We start from the raw sequence: 12,861 nt of genomic DNA on the forward strand, positions 1-12,861 counted from the left end.
CTGTTTGCAACAGTGACTTTTCTATTGCCCGTGGTGGGTTAAGACTGTAAAAGACATGTTGAGGTGAGTTTAACAGGTGTCATTCATTCATTAGCAAAGCTAATTATTTAAACTAGCTGGCTAGCTGCTAAGGAGCTACTCTATTGCAGACATTCCACCTCTCCCGGAAGTCTCTTGCAAAACTCAATTCAGGGAGGCTACCTCCCTGAAATGAGTTTTTGCAGTGTGGGATGTCTGAGTTGGGAAGGCGTGCAGGGAGCTAGCTTCCAATCAGTTCTGAGGGTGGGATTACCCACCTAAGACAGCTCCAGGCTTCACTCAGGCCTAGTCCAACTCGGCCTCGTTGTGACTTGAGAAAGAGCCGAAAGCAATAAAGAGGCGTACAAGTTCTGGAGGTACCTCCAAGGAGTGTTTTTATTTTTGTCTCAGCTTACAATTTGTGGCTTAAAAGGACACTCCCCGCCCCGAAATGCAGCGAGCGACCCGCTCACCGGCCTAGTGTTTCACATCGCCTGGAGCCTGACTCTGGAGAATAAATAAAACGTTGGCGGGGCTGCTCGGAAGAGGAGCGGCACGTAGAAGCGAGAGGAGAATGGAATGAGATGGGCGGGTTGTGGCTGGGGAAGGGGAGGGCAAAGGAGGAGTGTGGGGAGGGGGGAGGATCCCTGGGCAACCTGGTCATCACCTCAAGTTCTGGAGGTCGGAGGTCGGAGGGACAGGACCGAGGGGAAGCCTTTCCCCCCTCACCTGCCGTTCCTCAGTAATTACCCTTGGCCACCAAGATGGCGGAGAGGGCGGACGCCACTATAGATGCCCCTTCCACCTCACCGGAGGGGAGGTCGGTGGAGGTGGGGCGCCCATTACATCCCCTCCCCTTCCCCAGGCCCGCTTCCCTCCCCGGTCCACAGTGCATGCAGTGAGTGAATCCAAACCTTTCCTTCTGAGCGGGCCCCTCCCTGGAGCGGACAGGGCGTCGGGCTGGTGGGGCAGGGGGAGACGTTCTGAGGCGCGCAGCGGAGGGTGGTCCTCCTGGCCGGGTTGGCGCAAAGGAAGAGGGTGAAGCGGACAGACGCGGCTGTGGGGGTGATAGAGGGAGGGAGGGAGGGAGGGAGGTTCACAGGTCGCTCTCCCCGTACAGCGCGCTGGAGAAGGAGATGTAGTCGAGTGCTCCGGGAATTCCGTCAGCTCCAGTGTAGGTCGTCATCCGGCTGATGCAGTATTCCGCCTGTTCCAGGGGCAGCTCCCGCCTCAGCTCCTCCACCGTGATGTAGTTCTGTGGGAATACAGCGGACCCTGTCAGGATCAACGCGGGGCTCGGGCTCGGGAGTCAGTCCCTCCCGCACCGCCCCATCACGCAGAGTGAAGCTCCCTCCGCACACTCCCGGGGTCAGACACAGAGTGAAACTCCCTCTATATTGTCCCATCACACACTCCCAGGGTCAGACACAGAGTGAAGCTCCCTCTGCACCGTCCCATCACACACTCCCGGGGTCAGACACAGAGTGAAGCTCCCTCCACACCGTCCCATCACACACTCCTGGGGTCAGACACAGAGTGAAGCTCCCTCTGCACCATCCCATCACACACTCCCGGGGTCAGACACGGAGTGAAGCTCCCTCCGCACCTTCCCGTCACGCACTGCCGGGGTCAGACACGGAATGAATCTCCCTCTACACTGTCCTATCACACACTCCCGGGGTCAGACACAGAGTGAAGCTCCCTTTACCCCTTACATAATGTTCGGGTCAAATTTGACCCGTTTTGACATTTGACAGCTGTGGAAACACCCTAAATGTCATTTTCTTAAGCCGAAATTTGATGACTTTTCCTAAAGTGACCCAAAAAGCGCAAAAATGAAGAAGTTTCAGCTAAAAAGAAGGGCATTTAGTGTGTTTTTACTGCTGCCAAAAGTCAAAACGGGTCAAATTTGACCCGAACAGTTTGTAAGTGTTACACCATCTCATCACAGTCCAGTCCCTTTTCTCTAGGAGCTTGAATGCCTGGACAACTGGACTCGAGAACAGTTTCTTCCATACCGTTATCAGTCTCATGAATCTGGACGGGGCAATCCCACTGGGAACGGAGCCATTGTCATCAGGATGGGATTGTGCACGTGGGAGAGGGAGCCTGCCCACGGTCACCATCCCCCGGGGGGGGGGGGGGGTTAAACTTTGACCCTGAAGGGGGAGGGGCATTGTCGGTGAGGCGGGTCAGAAGTCAGCCGGAGCGGCCACTTCGAACCTTGTCGGAGGCCAGGATCTTGAAGGAGGCCATGACTTGCTCGGCTGTGTCCGTCTCGGCCGTCTCGCGGGTCATGAAGTCGATGAAGGCTTGGAAGGTCACCACGCCGGTGTTGTTGGCGTCCACAAGGGTCATGATCCGTGCAAACTCCACCTCGCCCTGTTGGGGGGGAAGGGGAACAACAGGCAAAATTTAACACCAAACGGTACTCGCGGAATACCCAAACAAGATGACAAATCGCGCAAGGAATAAACAAGCGAATAAATGAATAATACTGACAACACGGGCTATAGAGTCCTTCAAAGTGAGTCAGTTCAGAATTGAGGTGAGTGAAGTTATCCAGGCTGCTTCAGGAGCCTAATTCTGGAAGGTGTTGGAAACCACTATTTTTTTTAAAAATAATACTTTTTATGAGATTTGTACTTTTTAACAAGAAGTATGTTTCACACTTACGGCAGAAAGCGGTATAGCAGCTAAACTAACGGTTTATCACCTTCCTCATTTTTCATTGGCTAAGTATCAGCACATGACCCACATGATGTAATTATGTGCACCCATTAACTAGTTTACTTCTATCTAAGGAATTTTCCTTATCTTATCTATAAAAGCGGTAGATTTTTCTATAGTGCCATCTCTTGTTCCTTTAATTCAGTTCTATCTAAGGAATTTTCTTTATCTTATCTATAAAAGTGATAGATTTTTCTGAAGCACTGTCTTTTACCCCTTAGCGAGAATTCCCCTCTTAGCCTCGTTTCTCAGCTCCTTATTTAGCTCGGTTAGTATTTGTGTGTTTGTTGGCACTCTAAAATAAACTGAAATCTTGGGACGAAGGATGCTCGCCATTTTTGACTCCTGGAAGAATGCTCAAGAACAGAAATTAAACAGAGACCCGACAAAGGGCAATAACTATTCCTGAACCTGGTGCTGTGGGACCCAAGGCACCTGTACTCCTGTGCGATGGTACAAATCCATTCTATCTAGCTCATTCAGTACCTGGTAGATTTAAATCCTTATCCTTCTGAATTCCATCAAGTACACTCCTGGTTTCTCTCCCACTTCAGCTGCTGCTAAATATTTCCTGCACTTTCTGTTTTTTCAATCTGTTTCGGAGTTCCAGTGTCTGCAGTCTTCTTTTCACTTCCCACCACACAGCCCCTTCGTTTACAGACCCCAGATCGGCGAACAGCCATTTGGGGAAAAAGTCGGTGGACACTGTAGGCCTGAAGTAGAAGTTAGAGATGCTGGAAGCACTCGGCAAGCCAGGCAGCATCTACAAAGGGAGGACCGGGACCCGACACAGGAACTGGGTTAGTTTAGGGAGCCGGGGAAAGGGAGGGGGGAGAGGTCCATGGGAGGGGCAACAGGAATTTAAAATCATAATGCAGAGAAGTTCTTCGGCCCAATATTGCTTTTATATTCTAGCCCTCTGGAAGTAATTGCTAATATAGCACCTGCCATCCTTACCACTAGCTCACCTGGAGGAAGCAAGTCTTCAGGCACCTCAGCTGCCACCCTAAGGTCCTTGCCAACCCCGTGAGACACCCCCCCTCCCCATTCCGAATCACCCGGGACGACGGGCATCCCTCAGAGAACCTACCAGATCGTAGCCCATGGAGATGAGGCAGGCACGGAAGTCGTCGGGCTCCATCTTGCCATTCCTCTTCTACACCGCCCCACCGGCGCACGGAGAGAGAGAGAGAGAGAGATTCCAGTTAGTGACTGCACCCAGCCACAATGGATCCCCACGGATTGCCCCTGGTTTTCCTTCCCGGGACCGAGGCCGACCGAACGAGGAAGCAAGAGCTGACAAGTCCCGAAGACCCTGATATCCCTCGGACTGTGCCCAGTGTCTCTTCACTCTGCCAGGATCACCCTCTGTCCCCTCACCTTCTCCCTCCCTCATCCTCCCAATCATTTCCTCTCTCCCACTCCCTTGCTCCCTCACCCCCTTTAACAGTGGTCTCCCTCCACCTCTCCCCCTCAGTATCTCTCTCCCCCTCTTGCCCTCCCATGCCCTATCACTCCCTGAGCCCCCTCCCCCTTCTGCCCTTCTCATCACTCCCTCCCCTCCTCTCCCTCGCTCACCCCGCACTCTCCCTACACGCCCATCACTCTTACGCTCCCTCACGTCCCTCTCATTCAACCTTGTCCTCTCCCCCTATCTCTCACCCTCTCTCTCTCCCCCCACTCCTCCTTCCCCACACTTCCCCTTAATCCCCCTCTCATCCCTATCTCACTCTCCTCCGCCCCCACTGACACACACCCCGCTCCACCAATCCCTAATCCCCCTCTGCCCCTCACCCTGTCTCATTCTCACACCCCGTGCCTACTCCGCTTCTGACTCTCGCCCCACTTCCGCACGGTCCCAACACACTCACTTCTCCCCACCACCTCTTACCCCTCTACCCCGACACAGTGTCCCTCACCCAACCCTTCCCTGGTCCAATTCCCCCTCACCCAACCCCTCCCCTGATCCAATTCCCCCTCACCCAACCCCTCCCCTGATCCAATATCCCCTCACCCAACCCATCCCCTAATCCAATATCCCCTCACCCAACCCGTCCCCTAATCCAATATCCCCTCACCCAACCCTTCGCCTAATCCAATGACCCCTCACCCAACCCTTCCCCTAATCCAATATCCCCTCACCCAAACCCTCCCCTAATAAAATACCCCCTCACCCAACCCATCCCTGGTCCAATTCCCCCTCACCTAACCCCTCCCCTAATCCAATTCCCTCTCACCCAACCCTTCCCCCAATGCAATTCCCCCCAACCCTACCTCTCCCCTAATCCAATTCCCCCTCATCCAACCCCTCCCCTAATCCAATATCCCCTCACCCAAACCCTCCCCCAATGCAATTCCCCCCAACCCAACCCTTCCCCTAATCCAATATCTCCTCACCCAAACCCTCCCCTAATAAAATACCCCCTCACCCAACCCTTCCCCCAATGCAATTCCCCCCAACCCTACCTCTCCCCTAATCCAATTCCCCCTCATCCAACCCCTCCCCTAATCCAATTCCCCCTCATCCAACCCCTCCCCTAATCCAATTCCCCCTCACCCAACCCCTCCCCAATCCAATTCCCCCTCATCCAACCCCTCCCCTAATCCAATTCCCCCTCACCCAACCCCTCCCCTAATCCAATGTCCCCTCCCCTAATAAAATAACCCCTCACCCAACCCCTCCCCTAATCCAACTCCCCCTCACCCAACCCCTCCCCTGATCCAACGTCCCCTCACCCAACCCCTCCCTTAATCCAATATCCCCTCACCCAACCCCTCCCCGGATCTAATTCACCCCCAACCCAACCTCTCCCTGATCCAATTCCCCCCGCAACCCTACCTCTCCCCTAATCCAATATCTCCCTCACCCAACCCCTCCCCTAATCCAATATCTCCCTCACCCAACCCCTCCCCTGATCCAATGTCCCCTCACCCAACCCCTCCCTTAATCCAATATCCCCTCACCCAACCCCTCCCCTGATCCAATGTCCCCTCACCCAACCCCTCCCTTAATCCAATATCCCCTCACCCAACCCCGCCCCGGATCTAATTCACCCCCTACCCAACCTCTCCCCTGATCCAAAGTTTCTTCACCCAACTCTCCCCTGATCACATTACCCCCAACCCTATCTCTCCCCTGATCTAATGTCCCCTTCACCCAACTCCTCCCCGATCCAATTTCCTCCAACCCAACCCCTCCCCAGTCCAATTCCCCCAAACCCAACCCCACCTCTTCCATGATCCAATTCCCCCTCACCCAACCTCTCTCCTGATCCAATTCCCCCTCACCCAACCTCTCATCTAACCCAAACCCTCCTCTGGTCCAATATCTCCTCACCCAAATCCTCATCAGATCCAATATCTCCTCACCCGACCCCCTTATCTAACCCAAACCCTCCCCAGTCCAATATATTTTCACCCAACCCCTCATCAGATCCAATATCTCCTCACCCGACCCCCTCATCTAACCCAAACCCTCCCCAGTCCAATATCTCTTCACCCAACCCCTCATCAGATCCAATATCTCCTCACCTGACCCCCTCATCTAACCCAAACCCTCCCCAATCCAATGTCTCTTCACCCAACCCCTCATCAGATCCAATATCTCCTCACCCGACCCCCTCATCTAACCCAAACCCTCCCCAGTCCAATATCTCCTCACCCAACCCCTCATCAGATCCAATATCTCCTCACCCAACCCCTCATCTAACCCAGCCCCTCCCCTAGTCCAATATCTCCTCACCCAACCCCTCATCAGATCCAATATTTCCTCACCCAACCCCTCATCTAACCCAGCCCCTCCCCAGTCCAATATTTCCTCACCCAACCCCTCATCTAACCCAGCCCCTCTCCAGTCCAATATCTCTTCACCCAACCCCTCATCAGATCCAATATCTTCTCACCCAACCCCTCATCTGATCCAATATCCCTCCCCTCACCCATTTTCCTCTTTCCCCTGCTACCACCATCTCAATTCCCCCCCATACCCCAATACCTTCCTCCACACTCTCCTCCTGCTCCTCCGCTCTCACTGAATTACCTCCCTCTCTCCTCTACCCCCCCGTGCACCTCTTCCCTCCCCCACCCCCCACCGCCACGCCCTGCGGTACTGACCCTGTCGAAGTGGTTGAAGGAGGCGCGGAACTCGTTCAGCTGCTCTTGGCTGATGCCCTTGGCGTCCCGGGTCAGAATCTGGTTCTCCACCTCATTGATGGTCCTGGCGATGGTGGTGAGGAGCTGTTCCCAGCCCACACGGATGTGCTGCGGACAGCCGGGGGGGTGGGGGGCAGGGGAAGAGAACACGGTCACAGTCAGACACCACCCAGACGCAAGGAAACAGGAACACATCGTTCCTCCTGTACACACCGTCTACACCATCCCATCACACACTCCCGGGGTCAGACACAGAGGAAAGCTTCCTCTACACTGTTTCATCACACACATCAGTGGACGTGGAGAGGATATTTCCTATAGTGGGGGAATCTAGGACCAGAGGGCACAGAAAGAGTGGACGTGGAGAGGATGTTTCCTATAGTGAGGGAGTCTAGGACCAGAGGACACAGATAGAGTGGATGTGGAGAGGATGTTTCCTGTAGTTGGGGAGTCTAGGACCAGAGGGCACAGATAGAGTGGATGTGGAGAGGATGTTTCCTATAGTGGGGGAGTCTAGGACCAGAGGACACAGATAGAGTGGGTGTGGAGAGGATGTTTCCTACAGTGGGGGAGTCTAGGACCAGAGGACACAGCTCAGAATAGAGAAATGCCTCTTTAGAATGGAGATGAGGAGGAATTTCTTTAGCCAGAGGGAGGTGAATCTGTGGAGGCCAAGTCATTGGGTTTATTTAAGGCAGAGGTTGATAGATTCTTGATTGGTCAGGGCATGAAGGGATACGGGGAGAAAGCAGGAGATCGGGGGCTGAGAGGGAAATGGATTAGCCACGATGAAATTGCAGACCAGACTCGATGGGCCAAATGGCCGAATCGTGCTCCCACGCCTTGTGGTCTTATGGTGACGCCATTACCGTGCCAGAGACCCAGGTTCAATTCCCGCCACCGTCTGTAAGTGCTCCCCGTGGCTGTGAGTTTCCTCCGCGTGCACTGTAGCAGTTGGAAGGTTAATTTGTCACATGTGTGTGACTGGTCAGCGCAGGCCCGGTGGGTTGGAAGGGCTAGTGTCTAAACTTGCTTCTTGAACAAACTGGCACCACGCGTATCATTTTCCAATAGCACGACCGCCTTGCAGTATCAAGGACGTGTTTTCTTCTGCCCTGCTACATCCCTCCTTAAAGAAACTGTGCATAGTTTATGTCTAATTTGCACGTGAACGCTGCCCATCTGTGGCACTGCGCCAGTGATTCTGCTGCGGGTGAATTTTCTCGGTGCACCTGTTCGTACGTGGACGCGTGCCGGATTCACCATCAGATTTATTGGTCGCGTGTGCACCGGAACGTGCATCGGACAACCGTCGCGGGTGATGGGGTCAGCCTGCGAGCGTTGCGTGTCCACAACAGGACATGGAACAGCTCGGGCGACAGTACAGGGTCCCCGGCCCACGATGTTGTCGTTGACGTCCCTCTCCGCGCCTCATGGCGCGTCTGGCGGTAACCCTGTACTTCTCTGTGTTGTTTTTTTTTTTCACGAGGCCGAGTTGCTAGCTCAGACGGAAAGCGTGCAGAGAGAGAGCCGGACTCGAACCCGGGACGGCTCGTCCCGAAGTCCGGTGCGAATGTCACAACACCGCCGGCCGACTTCCACGATTGGGTGCCGACCTTTTTAACTTACTCTAAAGAACACTCTAACCCCTCCCTCTAGATTCTTTGCCTCACACTGTGGTGCCAAACTTTTAACCTAATGTAAGATCAATCCAGCCCTTCCCTCCCACAAAGCACTCCACGTTTCTATCATCCATATGCCAATCGAAGAGCACCTTAAATGTCCCTAATGTATCTACCACCACCCCTGGCAGGGTGTTCTACACACCCACCACTCTCTGTAAAAAACCCACCTCTGACGTCCCCCCCATACTTTGCTCCATTCACCTTAAAATTATGCCCCCCCCCTTCGTATTGGCCACTTCCACCCTGGGATAAAGTCTCCGGCCCTCCACTCGATCTCCGCCTCTTATCATCTTGCACACCTCTCTTCCTCCTTTGCCCCAAAGAGAAAAGCCCTCACTCGCTCAATCTTCCTAAGTTCAAAGTACAAAGTACACCTACGTCACCTGACACCCAACCCTGAGATTCATTTTCTTGCGGGCATACTCAGTCAATCCATGATAGAATAGTAACTATCATAGAAGCAATTAAAGACCGTCCCAACCTAGGCCTTCAACCAGTATGCAAAAGACAATAAATGCAGGAAGAAAGAAATAATATTAATAAATAAGTAAGCAATAAATATCGAGAACGTGAGATGAAGGGTCCCAGAAAGTGAGTCCATAGGTTGTGGGGACAGTTCAGTGGTGGGATGAGTGAAGTTATCCGCGTTGGTTGAAGAGTCTGATGGTTGAGGGGTGATACCTCTTCCTGACCCTGAGGCTCGTAAGAGATGCTTTGCGTGTTCAGAAGGATAACAACGGAACGACAGCGAAACAGGACACACACATACACAACCCCAGGACAGGACACCTCAGGGCCTCCAGTCCTTGTCCCCGGACTCGCAGACATTGGCCCTTTGACCTCCGGCCTCTGACCCGAACTCAGACTTGCAGACTCTCACATGACGATAAACTTGACTTTGAATTTGAAGGGGTGTACAAGAAGATAAGAGGCATATATCAAGGGGACAGCCAGAGACTTCCGCCAGGATGGAAATCGCTAATATGAGGGGGAATAATATCGATCATTTTAAGGTGATTGGAGGAAAGTATTGGCGGGGGGGGGGGATGCAGGCGGTAGGTTTTTCACACAGAGAGTGGTGGGTGTGTGTGGAAAGTGCTGTCAGGGGTGGTGGTCGAGGCAGATACATTAGGGACATTTGAGAGCCTCTTAGATAGGCAAAGCAGAGGGCTCTGTGGGAAGGAAGAGTTAGATTGATCTTGGAGTAGGTTAAAATGTCAGCATAACTAGACGGGCCAAACGGCCTGTAATGCGCTCTATGGTTTTATGATCTATGTTCATAATAAAGTAAAGGCATCCGTTAGTCTTGCGAGACCATGGATCTGCGCCTGGAAAGTCTTCACTCTCCAGGGCACAGGCCTGGGCAAGGTTGTATGGAAGACCAGCAGTTGCCCATGCTGCAAGTCTCCCCTCTCTACGACACCGATGTTGTCCAAGGGAAGGGCATTAGGACCCATACAGCTTGGCACCGGTGTCATCGCAGAGGAATGTGTGGTTAAGTTCCTTGCTCAAAGACACAACACGCTGCCTCGGCTGGGGCTCGAACTCACAACCTACAGATCGCTAGTCCAATGCCTTAACCAGTCGGCCACGTGCTCACACTCTACGTTCTAAAACAAATGCTTTTCCCACCCTCCCACTCAGCCAGGATTCCACCCTCAGGATAGCTGGCCTTCAGGCCTCGTGTCCTTGACCCCGGACTCTTCGACTCACAGCCATCAGATATCCATAATCCAGTCCCAGGCCCGGAATGGCAGACGCACGTATGATACTAAATTTGACTTTACACTTGACAAACACCAGTACAAGTTGAGAGGTAAATGAAAAGGGGTCTGCGGGTTCAAATCCCCGTCCAGGAGGTCTGAACCCCGGAGGGCAGGGAGGTGATATTGGCGGACTTACCTCCATGGTGTAGCTGGTATGTTTGTTGTCGAAGATGAGAGCTTCCTGGATGAGCTGGTGGTCTCCCTCCAGCTTATCGATGTTGGCCTTATAGTTGATGATGTTCTGTTCGTATTGCTTCAGGTGGTTCATCTGGTCCTCCAGGGAGCCCGTGATATCGATGGAGATGTGGCCGATCTCCTGACGGGCGGGAAGAGCGAGACAGTCAGCCCTCGGGGATCTCCCGCTACACCGTCCCATCACACACTCCCGGGGTCAGACACAGAGTGAAGCTCCCTCCACACCGTCCCATCACACACTCTCGGGGTCAGACACAGAGTGAAGCTCCCTCCGCACCGTCCCATCACACACTCCCGGGGTCAGACACAGAGTGAAGCTCCCTCCACACCGTCCCATCACACACTCCCGGGGTCAGACACAGAGTGAAGCTCCCTCCACACCGTCCCATCACACACTCCCGGGGTCAGACACAGAGTGAAGCTCCCTCCACACCGTCCCATCACACACTCCCGGGGTCAGACACAGAGTGAAGCTCCCTCCGCACCGTCCCATCACACACTCCCGGGGTCAGACACAGAGTGGAGCTCCCTCCGCACCGTCCCATCACACACTCCCGGGGTCAGACACAGAGTGAAGCTCCCTCCGCACCGTCCCATCACACACTCCCGGGGTCAGACACAGAGTGAAGCTCCCTCCGCACCGTCCCATCACACACTCCCGGGGTCAGACACAGGGTGAAGCTCCCTCCACACCGTCCCATCACACACTCCCGGGGTCAGACACAGAGTGGAGCTCCCTCCGCACCGTCCCATCACACACTCCCGGGGTCAGACACAGAGTGAAGCTCCCTCCACACCGTCTCATCACACACTCCCGGGGTCAGACACAGAGTGAAGCTCCCTCCGCACCGTCCCATCACACACTCCCGGGGACAGACACAGAGTGAAGCTCCCTCCACGCCGTCCCATCACACACTCCCGGCGTCAGACACAGAGTGAAGCTCCCTCTACACCGTCCCATCACACTCCCGGGGTCAGACACAGACTGAAGCTCCCTCCGCACCGTCCCATCACGAGCTGGACAAACTGAGGCTCCCTTGTGGGCCAGGACAAGCAGCTCCCTCCACACTGTGACTACAGGAGTTCCCCAAGACAGTGCCCTGGGGCTTTGCCCCCTTCGGCTGCTCCCTGAGTGACCAGTGCAGGGTCAGTGTTGGGGGGCGGGGAGGCTTACTGACCCTCGCACAGTGTCCCATCCCACTCGCATCCCCTCAGAGGATCACAGTTTGTGCCTGCGTGCAGGGAGAATGGGACTCTGTCTAGACGGGGGCCAGACTGAGGGAAGTAACGCTGGCCCCACACAAGTGACCAGCCCCCAGTGATGGAGTCTAGTGACACCCCTATTGCCGGTACCCCATCATCACTGTACTAGGGGAGGGGGGAGTTACCAGTGACCAGAAACCCAACTGGACCAGGCACACTGACCTTGTGACTACAAGGTCGGAGGGTGGGGATTCTTTGAGGAGTGATGTCCCACCATCTTTCCCTCACCTACAGGACACAGTGTGAGTGGACACTCCCCACTCGCCCGGATGAAGATGGCTGCAACTCTCCGGGGGCGTGACAGCGTCCGGGACAGACCAGCCCGCTCGATCGGCTCCCCGCGCCGCCCCCCCCACCCCGTGAGCATCCCCTCCTTCCACCGCCGGCGCAGAGCGGCCACGGCGTTCACCGCCTACGGAACGCAATGCGGTCACTCGCCCCAGCCACTCGGACTGCCCCTCCTCGAAGGGGCACCACCCCACAGGATACCCCCCCCCGTCTGCCGTCCTGACCGGGGAACGTCTGCCGCCGTTCCTTCCCCGTCTCCGAATTTAAAACCTCCCCGACCGCGGGGAAGGGGCCCAGGACGGGGACTGCAAGGATTTAACAACGGGGACCCGCCTCACCTCCATCTTGGTCTGGATCCAGGGGCCGATGACGTTGGCCTGGGCGGCGAACTGGCGGCGAAGGCGTTCGTTGGACTGTTGGCGGGCAAGTTCCTCCTGCAGGGTTTGGTCTCTGTGGGGGACCAGCGTCTTCACCTGCGGGGTCGCAGTGAAAGCTCGTCCGGTGTCAGTACCCAAGGTAATCCCACCACCCCAGTCTCTCAAAACAGAGCTACATCAGTTCCAAATCCCACCGTTCTGCTCTCTCCCCTCAGCCCGGTATCGGTCCAAAATCCCACTCTTCCTCGTTCTTCCCTCAGCCCTGTATCAGTCCCCAACGTAATCCCACCCCACTCTCTCCCCAGAGCCCTGTATCAGTCCCCAACGTAATCCCACCCCACTCTCACCCCAGAGCCCTGTATCAGTCCCCAACGTAATCCCACCCCA

At 54.9% G+C, this 12,861-nt stretch overlaps 1 protein-coding gene across 1 annotated transcript; it reads right to left on the reverse strand.

Annotated features, from left to right (window-relative positions):
• Positions 1-603: 603 nt before the first annotated feature.
• Positions 604-12,632, reverse strand: LOC140193711 (alpha-actinin-2; the record flags this gene model as incomplete). Its single annotated transcript, XM_072250878.1, has 6 exons — positions 604-1,273; positions 2,242-2,400; positions 3,839-3,904; positions 6,862-7,008; positions 10,488-10,667; positions 12,436-12,632. Coding segments are annotated over 6 exons (908 nt in total), but the record flags the coding sequence as incomplete, so codon positions are not given.
• Between the last annotated feature and the right edge of the window lie 229 nt (positions 12,633-12,861).

This window comes from Mobula birostris, unplaced genomic scaffold (genome assembly GCF_030028105.1).
Source record: "Mobula birostris isolate sMobBir1 unplaced genomic scaffold, sMobBir1.hap1 scaffold_735, whole genome shotgun sequence".
Lineage (NCBI taxonomy): Eukaryota > Metazoa > Chordata > Chondrichthyes > Myliobatiformes > Myliobatidae > Mobula > Mobula birostris.